Source organism: Bos mutus, chromosome 9 (genome assembly GCF_027580195.1).
Source record: "Bos mutus isolate GX-2022 chromosome 9, NWIPB_WYAK_1.1, whole genome shotgun sequence".
In the NCBI taxonomy this organism is placed as follows: domain Eukaryota; kingdom Metazoa; phylum Chordata; class Mammalia; order Artiodactyla; family Bovidae; genus Bos; species Bos mutus.
The window spans coordinates 43,729,537-43,745,505 of NC_091625.1; the positions used below are offsets into that span (position 1 = coordinate 43,729,537).

General features: G+C 42.2%; 1 protein-coding gene across 1 annotated transcript in view; it reads right to left on the reverse strand.

Annotated features, from left to right (window-relative positions):
* Nucleotides 1–7,112, reverse strand: part of CRYBG1 (crystallin beta-gamma domain containing 1) — a 234,796-nt gene extending 227,684 nt beyond the window's left edge. The window contains exon 1 of the mRNA XM_070376526.1: nt 6,911–7,112. Coding sequence (XP_070232627.1) covers nt 6,911–7,083 — 173 coding nt within the window. The 5' untranslated portion in view covers nt 7,084–7,112. The remainder of the gene's footprint in view (nt 1–6,910) is intronic.
* Between the last annotated feature and the right edge of the window lie 8,857 nt (nt 7,113–15,969).

Sequence of the window (15,969 nt, forward strand, 5' to 3'; positions counted from 1 at the left end):
ATCCTGAGTACACAATTCTCTTTTGTTTTAAATGTCACTATGAAAATAAGTTTCTGTGATTGTCCTTTTGGTCCAGTATTGGATATAGTTTAAGATGATCAAAATTTAAGAAGATTTAGAGCCTTTGATGATCTCTATAGGAGAGAATAAAAATTCTCATTAATTATTCAGTATGAGTAAAACTTAATGAGAGAAAAAAATTTCTGCTGCTTGAAGACAATCCTTCTCCTGACCTCAATGCATTGGACTAAATCTTCTGTTTCTACACTTAATGCATGATATGCTACTTTATTCATTCATACACCCCTCCTCCACTAGACTACAAGTTTCTTAGGAGCCGATATCATCTCTAATTCATTGCTCTTTTTCCCAATGCCTGATACAGAGTAAGAGCTCAGTAAGTGTTTGTTGGACTTAAACTTCTCTTTAAATTCTGATTGATAATCATTTCAATAAGATACAGAAAGGAATGTTTTACCAAAGAGTAGTTAGCATTAATCCTAGAAAAATGATTCTGTAGTCAGATTGCATTGCTTTTCATGAACAGGTTCTCTAAATCTTCTTACAATAGGTAAAACATGAAAAGGAGATTAAACAATTATTTGATAAATTTTTTCAAGGTAAACAGAAATGCATACAGTTCAAGATTCAAATAATCTCACCAAACAGGGTGATGGACAGGGAGGCCTGGCGTGCTGCAATTCATGGGGTCGCAAAGAGTCGGACACGACTGAACTGAACTGAAAGAAAAAGGAAATAAACCCAAGCACAGAAGTACTAACGGTCTCCAAAAGTGTTCATGTCACTTGGATGTGGACTAAGAAGATTAAGGCTAAAAGTGTAGAAAAAGAGTGGCTAAAGCAATAAAGTGGCAAAGAATTATCCTATACTAAACTCAGACTCCAAAACTGCTTCAGGAGAAATACCACCAACCCCAAATATAAACTTTACCTTTGACTTCGTAATTCAGATATATTAAGACTGTTAAGTCTTGAATGCACAAAGGCCACCCTTTTACAACTACAAAGGTATTTCCAGACACCCAAAGGTACTTCAGGTCTTGATATACCTGGTTATAAACTCCTCCTGGACTTCTGAAGTTGTTTAACTCCACTTACAAGGTCAAGTGGACTTATGAACGCTACCACCATCACTACGCAGACAACAATTACAACACCACTGCCATGATCGCTCCCGCTCTACCTTTCATCTGTCCAGCACCTGCTTTGCCCTGGGCCCTGGCCCAGGTGTTTTATATAGATAGCATTTAACCCTCAGAAAGCCCCAGAAGGGATGTTGTTGTCTCCATTTTACAGGTGAGAAAGCTGAGGCTTAAAGACTGAGGCGTACAAAACTTATCCTAACAGCAGAGGCAAATTTGAAGCTGAGTCTTTCCAATACCACAACCTAGGGCTTTGTCACTGCAACTTGCTCTCAGAGGTATTTCTAAGCCTCTGTTATCTTCCAGGCACCGTGCTACTAATTTTAAATATATATTTAGAAGTCTCCAAAACAATGCTAAGAGATAGGTAGCAGCTCATGAAATTGAAGCTAGAGCAGGAAAGAAACTCCTCCAGGAGCTCACAGCTAGTAAGTGACAGGGCTAAAAATTAAATACCTGCTTTATCAATGGTGAAAGAATATAAACCGAAAATTTCAAAGACTTGCCTTTGGCATAAACTAAATAAGGGAAGTAACCGGTATCTATTAACCAGTTTAGATGCACTATTAGATAAAACAAATGTAGGCTTATCTCGGAGAAGGTGAGGGCACCCCACTCCAGTTCTCTTACCTGGAAAATCCCATGGACAGAGGAGCCTGGTAGGCTGTAGTCCATGGGGTCACGAAGAGTCAGACAGGACTGAGCGACTTCACTTTCACTTTTCACTTTCATACATTGGAGAAGGAAATGGCAACCCACTCCAGTGTTCTTGCCTGGAGAATCCCAGGGATGGGGAAGCCTGGTGGGCTGCCGTCTATGGGGTCGCACAGAGTTGGACACAACTGAAGCGACTTAGCAGCAGCAGCAGACTTATCTAGCTATGTCCTTTTTGTTAGAAAATAATTAAACCTGTTTAGAGTTCTAAACACTAAACCAGTCACAAAAGATGGAAAAATGGAATCAATCAAGTCATGAAGATGAACACTCTACAATTTCAGAATGTTTCCAATGACGGTTCTTTTTCTCATGAAATAAAATAACAGTTTATCCTCAAAACCCTCTAGTTATTTATAGAGTCTAAGGAGTGAGTTGTTTTCCTGTTATAGAAGGAAAATGTCCATGCAAAGACAGAAAAACTAGGCGACGTTTGGCAATCTCAAAACTTGAACCTCTGCATCCTGAAACGAGGATGCTCTGCTCTCTGATGTTGGCTGCATTTTTCCTCCAAATGAAATCAAGTCTGCTGATTTTCAGAGGATTATGGCCATCACCTGAGTCTGGCTTCCTGCGGAGAGCATTAATGCTTGCTTCTAGGTTTGGAGTTCAGATGGAGAGTGATCATTTTTAATTCACTCAATTGACCTTTAGCTCAGAACCCATTTCTAATTAAAATAACACTGATTAGGGAAAATAAAAACGAAGCACTATTTTCATCATATAGCAGAAAATAAATCATAAAATAACTACTCAAAACTATAGGCAAGATATTAATAAGAAAAAGGAGAAATAGCTCCCATTTACTGAGCACTCACAATGTGCCAGTCACTGTTCTGAGTGCTTGACAGCCACTAACTTATTTTTATAACAACTCTTATTATGCCCCTTTTATGGATGAGAAGACTGAAGCACAAAAAGGATAATAACTTGCCCAGGATGACACAGCTAAGTGTCACAGTAAGTAGAACAGGAATTTAAACCCAGATATAGAATTCCCCCGGTTTGATTCCTGTGTCAGGAAGATCTCCTGGAGAAGGGATAAGCTATTCATTCCAGTATTCATGGGCTTCCCTGGTGGCTTGGACAGTAAAGAATCTGCCTGCAATGTGGGAGATGTGGGTTCGATTCCTGGGTTGGGAAGATTCCCTGGAGAAGGGAAAGACTACCCACTCCAGTATTCTGGCCTGGAGAATTCCATGGATAGAGGAGACTGGCTGTCTACAAAGTGGCTGTAGGGGGCTACAAAGGGTCTACATGGGTCTGCAAAGAGTCAGACATGACTGAGCGGCTAAGCACAACACAGAGAATTCACACTCTGAATAAAATGCTTACAAATGAAGTATAATTCAAAACCTGATAAATGATGGTGCCACTGAAGGCTGCTAAGGAAACTCTAGCCAAAACTCACCATGCCCTCTCCACACACACCAGTGTGGTCCCTCAGATGGCAAGAGAATGGACAAGACAGAAGATGAAGCCGACTCAGGACGGCGACGGCTCTGTTTCTATGGAAAATAACATACTAATATGCTTACCAAAACCAAGCTTGAAAAAAAAAAAAACTCTTCAGGTGCATTTTAGGGAAAGAGACAGCCATGTTCAAATTATTTTATGTAAAGGAAGCAAGCAATGGTCACTGAGTTTTAGAACATCTGCACTAAAGATTGCAAATATTTGCAGAATACAGACATCAGTAAACTTTAAACCATCATTGGACTGTTAAGTTCTTTTTTAAATTAAATTTATTTATTTTAATTAGAAGCTAATTACTTTACAATATTGTATTGGTTTTGCCATACATCAGTATGAATCCACCACGGCAGGATACAGGAAGCTTGGGGCTGGTGCACTGGGATGACCCAGTGGGAACATGTGGACTGCTAAGTTCTTAAGAGGGGAAGCATTTTTTCCCCTCCAACCCTATTTTTTCCCATTCCTTCCATTAGAGCTTAACATTTATAATAATGATAATTGTGATGGTGGTGGTGATGGTTTTACATTTACTGAGTTTCTACTTTGCATCCAGAGGTATGATAAGAGTTTTACATTTAATGACATAAACTAGCATGTGATATTCACTACAGTCCTACAGAATTAGTATTACTATGTTTTCCATTTTCCATCTGAAGAAATGGAGACTCAGAAAGATGAAGTAACTTGTCCAAGGTCATATATCCAGGACATAAATTCATTTTCATTTGCTCTAAAAGCCCACAAAATTAATGGTGAATGCCCAGCAGATAAGTGTGGCCATCTGACTGTCCCATCCTTATATAGAAATGAAGGTCCCAGTGAGTGCTGCACATTCCAGCTGAGGCCCACACCTCCAAATCCTGGACAGAAATGAACAAACAGGGAAGATTGCTCAAGAGAGTGAGACTGACCAAAGATGGGCCAGAAATCTAAGTGTGCTTTAGCTGCTCTCTTTACTAGTAACCGGTACACCCTCTCAGGAGTAAACAAAATATGTATAAAGATGATATAACTAGAAAAACATCCCAGAGACAGACCAGTAAGTTTAGTTCTCAGGACATTTGTTAGTACAAAGTTCATCATAATTCTAAAGGAAAGAATAGAGTGCTTTAAGACCGAACTAAAATACAAGAAGCTCAAGGAGAGAAATAAAAACTCCTAAGTTTTAGTCTAAAATGCATTTGGATTTGAATAAGTTGTTTATTTAACACTTTGCAGAAAGATCCATATAGTCAAAGCTATGGTTTTTCCAGTAGTCATGTACGGATGTGAGAGTTGGACCATAAAGGCGGCTGAGCACCAAAGAATTTATGCTTTTGAATTGTGGTGTTGGAGAACACTCTTGAGAGTCCCTTGGACAGCAAGGAGAGCAAACCAATCAATCCTAAAGGAAATCAACCCTGAATATTCATTGGAAGGACTGATGCTGAAGCTGAAGCTCCAATACTTTGGCCAGCTGATGCAAAGGGAAAGATGCCAGAAAAAATAGAAGGCAGGAGAGGGGGAACAACAGAAGATGAGATGGTTGGATGGCATCACCAACTCAATGGACATGAGTGTGAGCAAACTCAGGGAGATAGTGAAGAATAGGGAAACCCGGTGTCCTGCACTCCATGGGGTTGCAAAGAGTCAGACACGACTTAGCAACTGAACAACAAAATTGTTTATAGCTGTGTATCATGTCATTTGATAGGTAGAATGTGATGGGACCAGGTCAGAAGACCATTACTATGGAAGTGTTTAAATTATTTGCTGATGTAATAGGAAAAATACTTTTACGTTGGATACATCATTATTAAGTAACATTTTGTTAGAAATTAGTTCATAGTTAAGCACATTAAGTCTTTAGGTGGATAAAAAATATGTCCTATTACAAGCAATTACTACTGTGAATGATAAATATGAGAAAAAATAAAATGCATTCTGTGAGCACTCCACTCCCTATGTCCTCACACATACTCAGACTTCCCTGAACCACTTGTTCAGGAAGTTCTTCTCAGGAAGTACCATGTTCTTCCAAGTATTGAGGATGCTCATAATGCAACCTCTGCCTGGAACGCATTGCTCCTTCCCTTTTCTGACTAAACTGCCTCAGTCATCCTCCTCCAGGAAGATCCCTTCCTCCATAGATCCCTTCCTCTATTCTAACATCTATTGCAGCACTTATCCCACAGTTTACTTTTTGGTGTTCTCAAGACACAAAGAATTCTTTGATGACAGAGGCCACTCTCATTGTTTTTGATACCCCAGCACTTAGTTAATATTTGCCAAATGATTGAAATTACATTGCAAAGACTCTGGTACAATATTATTCTCACTGTTCACAAAAGTGTGTGTTAAACACACATAAAGGTGTGTATTTAAAAGCAAATACAGAAGGGGACTTCCCTGGTGGTTCAGTGGCTAAGACTCCACGCTCCTAATGCATGGGGCTGAGATTCGATCCCTGGTCAGGGAACTAGATCCCACATTTAGAGTCCACATGCCCTAAATAAAAGATACTGCATGCTGCAGTGAAGACCCAGCACAGCCAAAGAACTAAATAAATGTTTTGTTTTGTTTAAAAAAAAAAAAAACACACATATAGAAGGATATACTGGAAATTGCCAACTGTTCTTCAATATAGATTTTCACACACCTGAACCTCTTCAATATACCATTATGTCAAATTGATTATTGCTCAACGAACGCACCAATTCAGATAGTATAACTGAATACTTACACATGAAAGATAAAATCGTCACACTGCTGCTGCTAAGTCGCTTCAGTCGTGTCCAACTCTGTGCGACCCCACAGACGGCAGCCCACCAGGCTCCCCCGTCCCTGGGATTCTCCAGGCAAGAACACTGGAGTGGGTTGCCATTTCCTTCTCCAGTCGTCACAAAACCACGGCAAAACATTTAAAAGCTATGGCAGTTACACTTGGAATAACTAGGTGCTGCTTTTTTCTACCACTGATTCCAATGGGGACAAGTCATGCACCCTTTGGTCTCAAGTTCTCCACCCATTAAATTGGGATAACCATCCCTGCCACTTCCTCCTCCACTCGGATCCTGTGAGGACAGTGGAGCTATAAGAACACCAAGAGTGGACATCTTCACAATTAGGGCACCATGGTCAGAAGTCTGAAGGAATCCCCAGGTGGAGTTCCGATCTCGTTATGGTAATAACCCTTCGCAACCCACCTACAAGTTGATAGTATAGCTCAGTATAGTATAGCTCTCGTCAGCAAGTTGATAGTATAGCTTCTGGTGTTGTCTTTGCTACACTTATTTTGTAGTCAAAGTAAAGTCTACATGGGTGGGCACAAGTTCTTCTCACTGGTGCTTGGTCTGAACCAGAAGCAGCGAGGAACCCGTTCATTCACGGCGACCACCACAGTCCCCTCCTTGGACCCCGTTACGTTCCTGCCGCGCGAAGCCGACCCTGGGCCTTGCCCCTCCTCGGAGAGGGGTCGATCGAGGCCGAGGGTAGAGAGGACTCGAGGGTCAGGGTAGCCGGAATGGAAAAGGTCGGGGGAAGTGAGCCGGGGATAGGCTAGCTCGCCGAGGGGCTTACCTGGCCTCTCTGAGGGGCTCCAGGGGCGGGTGTGGAATGAACACCCTACAGTCAGACCGCGGAGGCTGCTGCTTCTTCTTGGAGCGCCAGATATGGAAAGAGGTGTGCTTTTTGGGGGGCCTGGACGGACTGGACTCCCCGTGGTCACCCTGAGGTGGCAGCGACAGTGGCATCTTCTCGTCTGCCTCCTCCTCCTCCGGCTGCTCGGACGCTGCCCTCTCGGTCGCCCGGTTCTTGTATTAATAAAAGAACTCACCTGGGCGCCCGCTGGCCCGCCTATCCCCGCGCGCCGGCCGACCCCGCCCCCTCGTCGCGGGTCTGCAGCAGAGCGCCTCCCCCATGGCGCAGGAGGCCCGCGCCGGGAGCCCAGGTGAGGCGCTCGCCCGGAGCTGCAGGTATGGAGGACACGCCCCCTCGTCCCGGACCTCGGGGAGTGCGGCGGCCGCGGGATGGCGACACCTACTGGAAATCTTGAGAACCGCCCGCGTCTCCTGTCTCGGCATCCTCTGTTCTGTTGTGGGAGCCAGAGCTGGGTCGGGTTTTGACATCTTCTCCGGTGCATGTGCCATAGGTCGTCTACGGAGTTGTTGGTCACTCTTGGCTTGGCCAAGGCTAGCACGAAGAATGGCTTAGCCACGAACCCCGCCTGAAGAAGGATGGGAGAGGCGCATCCCATGGCCGGGCTGCCAGGCAATTAGGACTATTCTACTCTGACCTTCAGATGTCTTGGGCAATGTCATGTGCTGGGCAGCTTCTGTTCCTGTTTGTAATCACAAGTGTCAGCGGCTGTCCTCTCCCTTCAAGTGTTTGCATAATTAATCTGTACTTGCATCTCATAAAACACAAAAGGATAGAACACAGAAGGTAATGAGCCATATTCCCCAGTTTCCTGGGGCTTCAAAGATCCCTCATTTTGAACTAAAAGCCAGTCCCACAGGCCTCTCCGACACCTGTTTTACTGTTAATGACTTCCATTTTTAACCTCACAATTGTGGTTAAATAGCAAAGGGAACTAATATTTAAGCAAAAATATGTCCACGAACATTTCATTTGAGGCATCATTGTTAGACTATAAAGATTTCAAGAACCAAATACTATTTTAAAACTCAGTACAGTGTAAGTTCCTCTTACACAGTAATACTTTCTTCTTTCTTTTCTCTTTGAGTAAGCGAAAGTCACTCAGTCATGTCCGACTCTTTGCGACCCCATGGACTATAGAGTCCATGGGATTCTCCAGGCCAGAATACTGGAGTAGGTAGCCTTTCCCTTCTCCAGGGGATCTTCCCAACCCAGGTCTCCCACATTGCAGGCAGATTCTTTACCAACTGAGCCACAAGTTGAAGATCCAGCTAATTCATTCATTCATTTACTCAATCATTCAAGGAACATTAATTTTTATTGAATTATTTTTAAGTTTACATTTTTATTGATGTAATCCTACACATAAGGGCTCCTGCGGTGGCTCAGAGGTAGAGAATCTGCCTGCAATGCAGAAGACACAGGTTTGATTTCTGGGCTGGTAAGATCCCCTGGAGAAGGAAGTGGCAAACCATTCCAGTATTCTTGCTTGGGAAATGCCATGACAGAGGAGCCTGGCAGTCTACAGTCCACGGGGTCACAAAAAGTCGGACATAACTTAGCAACTAAAAAACAACAACAAAAATTCTACATATAGTTAAAAAAAAAGCACAAACCATTAAGTATATATAACTAAATTTTTTACATATTTATGTAGTTGGGGTATAAAGTGTTTACACTTATGATATAAATATACCACAGTTCATTTGTCTATTCCACTGTGGATGGATATTTAGGTGTTTCCAGTTTGGGGCTATTATGAATAAAGCTGGTATGAACCTATTTCTATATAAGCATTCATTTCTTTTGGGTATGTACCCAAGAGTTCACCCACTGGGTTATACAGTGGACAGCTGTTCAGCTTCAACTGCTTTGCCAGAATATTTTCCAAAATGGTTGTATCAATTTATTCTCCTTTCAGCAATGTTTAAAGCTTCCAGTTTTTCTATATTGTCATCAACACTTGATATTATTAAGTTTTTTTCATTATAGCCATTTGGATGGAGGGGTAGTGTTATCTCATTGCAGTTTTAATTTATATTTCCTCAAGAAACATTTACTGGATTCACTGAGTACCAATTATGTGCTGGGCCTTGGCTTGCATGCAGGGAGAGGAAGGGTGGCTGACAGACACATAGATGGTATACATCAAAGGGTAAGAGAATTAGTAGAAGTATGTGCCAGGCATTAAAGGAGTTTGGAAACATTACTAACCCAGCTTGCAAGTTTGGGAGGGAGGAAGAGAAGCAGTCAGTAAAGGTTTATTATAAAAGTAGCCCTTGAGTTGAATCTTAAAAGGCAAAGGGATCAGTCAGTAAAAGGAAAGAGGGAAAGAGGGCACAGCGAGCCAAAAGGGAAAAGGGGAGAGGAAAAAAGAGGACATCTTGTGCAATTTGCTCATATATTTACAAGCTCAGTAATTCATTCTTTCATTTGTGACTCTTCCAAGCAGAATTCCTCTTGCTACCTGTTCTTTGTATCACCAGGGAATCTGGAACATATTTCAGTTCTGTTCATAGCATGTGTGTGTGTTAGTTGCTCAGTCGTGTCCCACTCTTTGCAACCCCATGGATCGGGGCCCACCAAGCTCCTGTGTCCATTGGATTTTCCAGACAAGAATACTGAAGTGGGTAGCCATTCCCTTCTCCAGGGGATCTTCCCAACCTAGGTATCGAACCCATGTCTCCCACCTTACAGGCAGACTCTTTACTATCTGAGCCACTAGGGAAGCTTCTGTTCATAGTACACGGGCATTATTTGTTTACATATGTGTCTCCTATTAGCCCGAGAGCAACTTAAGAACATTGCTCATTTACTTTTACATTTTCAAAATATAAATATCTATTTATTGAAACAATTAATGACATGAATTGGTATATCAACCTAATTAGACACCTAGAATGTTTCAGGCACAGATCTTGTAGACTGTATACTTTGTAAGAGCAAAGGTCATGTGGGTCTTGTTTACTATGATATCCCCAATGACTAGCACAGTGCATGGCACGGAGTTGGAACCCAACATATATTTATTATTGAAATTAGAACCACACATGGAAGTCTAAGATATAGTACTCACAATTCATCTAGTCAGAGAAATGGACACTTAAATACAACTTGATAAAATACAACTTGTACAGTAAAACTTCATGTGTTCTAATCAAAGTGTTTCACTGTTTTCTAGTCATTGCAAAAACAGATCCACTTAGGCTTGTTTGCTGCTGCTGCTGCTAAGTCACTTCAGTCGTGTCCGACTCTGTGCGACCCCATAGACAGCAGCCCACCAGGCTCCCCTGTCCCTGGGATTCTCCAGGCAAGAATACTGGAGTGGGTTGCCATTTCCTTCTCCACTGCATGAAAGTGAGAAGTAAAAGTGAAGTCACTCAGTCGTGTCCGACCCTCAGCAACCCCATGGACTGCAGCCTTCCAGGCTCTTCCATCCATGGGATTTTCCAGGCAAGAGTACTGGAGTGGGGTGCCATGCCTTCTCCTAGGCTTGTTTAAGCAATAAATTAAACTTATCATGGCATGTTAGACAGCTCATAGAATATCCCACAAGCCAGAGAGCCAGACTCAGAAGTCCGAACATGCTCAGCCACACCTGATAGCTGGTCTCACAAACACCACTCTTTATCACCTCTCAGCAGTAGGGGCTACACACAGGCAGCTCTGCTACTGCCATGCCAAGAATCAAAGGCTTGTTCTGATCACTCTTGACTGAAGCCCAGCCCTCGATTCACCCTCTTACACACTAATGCTAACTTCTTTAAAAAAAAAAAAAAAAAAGTCCCATGCAGGTACATCTGATCAGAGAGCTCAGATCATTTAATGCCTGCCTAGCTGCAAGGGAAATTTGAGTTTTCTGGCTGGGAAAGATTGAGGGCAGGAGAACAGGGTAACAGAGGATGAGATGGTTAGATGGCATCATCAACTCAATTGACATGAGTTTGTGCAAACTCTGGGAGATAGTGAAGGACAGGGAAGCCTAGCTGCAGTCCATGCGGTCACAGAGTCAGACATAACTGCGCGACTGAACAACAACAACTTCAGAGACATGAAATTCATGTGGCTAAAAAATTGCCAAAGATAACACAGGTACTCAGAAGAATTTAGGCAGCCAAAAGCATGAAAGATGGTCACTGCCAAAGGAAAGGGCAAAAGGCTATGGGAACACAGAAAAAAGTGACTAATTCTAGACGGCTCAGGGGAGTCATCAGCAGGGAGGTGACAGGTTGATGAGCTGTGCTGATGAATAAGAATTTACCAGAAGGAGAAAAGAAGGCTGGCAATCCAGAAAGAGTAAACAACATGGGCCAAGGCCCAGTGTTGTGAAAGGGCATGTGTTGGTGGGAAACAGTCAGAAGTTCAGTAAGGTTGGATAAAAGGGGATGGGGTGGGGCAGGATGGCAGGCGATGATGTTATTAACATCAGGTGGGGCCAGATTGCTAAGCACTTGGTAAGCCATGCTTTTAAGGAATGGGGACTTGGCTTTGTAGGTGATAGGGAGCCAGCTTACATTTTTAAGTAGAGGAGTGACATGAGCAAACTTGGGCCTCATGAAGTGTTCCCTGAATGGAATAGAGTAGGGAGAAGCTAGAAAGGGGCAACTATTTAAGGAAGACCAGTTAAGAAGACACAGCAAGAAGTCAGAGGAGAGGTGATGGGAGCTCCCACCAAGGCAATGGGGTGGACACAGACAGGAGGGGATGAATACAAAATCATGTAGGAGATGGAATCACCAGGAATGGTAGTGAATGAAAAAGAGGTAATCAAGTATGACAATGAGGTTAGATTTCCAGCTTAGGTAAATGGATGAAGGTGAAACCATTAACTAAAAACAGGAAACAGGAGAAAGATCAGGGCATGAAAATAAGTTTGGTTTTGAACATATTGAGGCTAAAGTGATTTGAGGCTGTAGAGACACAGATGTCTAAGAATTCATTGAAAAATATAGTCTTTTGGACTCTGTGGGAGAGGGAGAGGGTGGGATGATTTGGGACAATGGCATTGAAATATGTATAATATCATATATGAAACGAATCGCCAGTCCAGGTTCGATGCATGATACTGGATGCTTGGGGCTGGTGCACTGGGATGACCCAGAGGGATGGTATGCTGAGGGAGGAGGGAGGAGGGTTCAGGATGGAGAACACATGTATACCTGTGGCAGATTCATTTTGATATATGGCAAAACCAATACAGTATTGTAAAGTTAAATAAAATAAAAATTTAAAAATATTTAAAAAAAAGAAAAAAGAAAAATATGGTTCTGGAGGCCACAGGTCAGGACTGGATACATAGATTTGGACATCATCAGTGAACAGGTGGGAGCTTGAATAGGTGAGAGCTGATATCATGAAATCAGATGACATTGCCTTGGGCAACTGTGTAAAATAAGGATAAATGAGGATCAAGGACTAACCCTGAGTAACACTGACATTTATGTGCTTTTCAGGTAAGGAGAAGCCCACACACAACTGAGGCCAGAGAGAGCAGTTAAAGAGATAGGAGAGGCAGGAACAGAGATGCAGACAGAGAACAGGCTCATGGACACAGTGGGAGAAGGAGGAGGGAATAAATTGAGAGAGTAGCATTGAAACATATACATTACCATATGTAAACTAGATAGCCAGTGGGAAGCTGCTGTATATTACAGGGAGCTCAGCTCAGTGCTCTGTGATACCCTAGAGGGGTGGGATGGGGGGGGGGGTCTGGGAGGGAAGTTCAAGAGGGAGGGGACATATGTATACTTATGGCTGATTCATGCTGTTGTATGGCAGAAACCAACACAACATCCTTCAATTAAACACATAGAAAGAAGAGGTAGGAGGTTGTCTAAGGGCAGAGTGTATCTATCCCTCTGGCAAGCTCATGTGATGTCTATCTTCAAGAATTAACAGATAGATAGCGGTTGGGTCCTCTCTATATATATTATAATGCCCTTTGTACTCCTGTCTACCCAGCAATCTCAGGTCCATTTAACATCTCCCCTCACTTTCCCATAGAGAATGAGGCCAAAAGGCCAACTCCCTCTAACTTACACTGATTTTTTCTTTCTTTCTTTAGCCTTCTGTGATATTTTCTATTTAAGTTGACATTGTAGTTAATTGTAAAAAAAAAAATGCCCATAATTCTCCTCTCTTCCCATAAAGTAGTAGAATCCATTTACTCACTCCTTCTATCTAGATTAGTCATCGACTTATTTTGGTAAATGAAACATTAGCACATGTGATGCAAGCAATATTTGACATGAGCTTGCACTTTCATGGGTCCCAAAGATCCCCTGCAGCAGAGCACGGTAACCCACTCCAGTGTTATTGTCTGGAGAATCCCATGGACAAAGGAGCCTGGATGGCTACAGTCCATAGCGTCAAAAAGAGTTGGACATGACTGAAGCATTAGCATGCATGCATGCACTTCAAGGCTTAGTTCCTTGCTTCTCTTGGAATCGTGCTGCTTATGAACGTACCTAAACTAGCCTGCAGGATGATGAGAGATGTATGGCTAAGTCAAACCCATCACCCCCAACCATCAGAAAAATGAGTTAGATTGTCTGGGACCAGCCACCCCTAGTCAAGCCACGACCTGATCCCCGACATACAAAAGAGCCCATTGGAGATCAGCTAAGGCCGTCCCAGACCACAACTGCCCAGCAGATTCATGAGCCAAATAAACAGTATAGTTTTAAGCCGCTAGGTTATTGTCTTAAAATATTTGTTAAAAAAAAAATAGTGACCTGGCACAAGGTCAATAAACAGCCAACTCAGCTGTGAACACCTTTTGTTTCTTAACCTCAGAGACACACAATGAATGTAGGCAATGGAAAAATCTTGAAGGACCACATAAAGATTCCGTTATGTCCAAACTACTTAATAAGAAAATGCATCTATTTTTATGAGGCAATATATTCTGAATTTTAAACAACTGGCTTTAAAAAATGCAACTAATTTTGTAGTTTGGAGATTTCAAAAATATGACTTGATCTTCATACTTGAACAGACCAAACTTCAGAACTCTCGTATCTGGATCAGTTTTCTGTTGACTCTTGTTGCATAAAAAACCATCCCCAAATTTAGTAGTTAAATTGGACACTAATTTCAATTATTTTTAATATAGTAGAAACACAAAATGTTTATTATATTAAGGCCACTTTAAGGATTTCCTGTTCCTTCTAATACAGTAAAACACTTTGCAGCTGACTTAGGCTAAAGATGCATCATGTCAGAACTCTAAATAAAACTATAATGCAGGTAATTATTTTATCTGTGAAATTCAATGGCAAGCTACCTGACGATAGGAACCATCTGGGTCTGACGTGTCAGGCAGCAATGAACTCCCAAAGTTTATCCTAGGATATTTCTAGATTCAAGTGGCTAAAGGAGTCCTTAGTTATGAAGTAAAGTTAAAACGCACAACTACTGAAATATCTAGTTCCATATCAATGAACTGAACATTTACTTACTTTTAATCTCATGCAATAAAGTGTATGCCTCTAATTTGACATAAATTTTATCTTGTAATTCATTTAGCCTCTTCTTAGTATTTCTGAAAGGGCCAGTTTATTTTCCTCTTGTTACAGCTCTATGGCCATTGTGTAACAAAATGGGAAATACACTGTTGGACAAACTGAATACAACAAAGTAGTAATGGCAGGTGGTGTATTTAAATTGTGAGATTTAGAGTCAGACAGACCTTGGTTGGAGTCCAAGCTCTGCCACTTATACTAATTATGCAACTCTGAATAAATTACTCAACTACTCTTAGCCTCAGTTTTTTTTCTTCTCTTAAAAAAAGGTGTCGGGGGGGAATCAGTTCAGTTCAGTCACTCAGTTGTGTCCGACTCTTTGCGACCCCATGAATCGCAGCACACCAGGCCTCCCTGTCCATCACCAACTCCCGGAGTTCATTCAAACTCATGTCCATCGAGTCGGTGATGCCATCCAGCCACCTCATCCTCTGTCGTCCCCTTCTCCTCCTGCCCCCAATCCCTCCCAGCATCAGAGTCTTTTCCAATGAGTCAACTCTTCACATGAGGTGGCCAAAGTACTGGAGTTTCAGCTTTAGCATCATTCCTTCCAAAGAACACCCAGGGCTGATCTCCTTTAGAATGGATTGTTTGGATCTCCTTGCAGTCCAAGGGACTCTCAAGAGTCTTCTCCAACACCACAGTTCAAAAGCATCAATTCTTCGGCGCTCAGGTTTCTTCACGGTCCAACTCTAACATCCATACATGACCACTGGAAAAACCATAGCCTTGATTAGACGGAACTTTGTTAGCAAAGTAATGTCTCTGCTTCCAAATATGCTATCTAGGTTGGTCATAACTTTCCTTCCAAGGAGTAAGCATCTTTTAATTTCATGGCTGCAATCACCATCTGCAGTGATTTTGAAGCCCCCCAAAATAAAGTCTCTCACTATTTCCACTGTTTCCCTATCTGTTTGCCATGAAGTGATGGGACCGGATGCCACGATCTTAGTTTTCTGAATGCTGAGCTTTAAGCCAACTTTTTCACTCTCCTCTTTCACTTTCATCAAGAGGCTTTTTAGTTCCTCTTCACTTTCTGCCATAAGGGTGGTGTCATCTGCATATCTGAGATTATTGATATTTCTCCCGGCAATCTTGATACCAGCTTGTGCTTCTTCCAGCCCAGCGTTTCTCATGATGTACTCTGCATATAAGTTAAATAAGCAGGGTGATGATATACAGCCTTGACGTACTCCTTTTCCTATTTGGAACCAGTCTGTTGTTCCATATCCAGTTCTAACTGTTGCTTCCTGACCTGCATATAGGTTTCTCAACAGGCAGGTCAGGTGGTCTGGTATTCCCATCTCTTTCAGAATTTTCCACAGTGTATTGTAATCCATACAGTCAAAGGCTTTGGCATAGTCAATAAAGCAAAAATAGATGTTTTTTCTGGAACTCTCTTGCTTTTTCGGATGATCCAGCGGATGTTAGCAATTTGATCTCTGCTTCCTCTGCCTT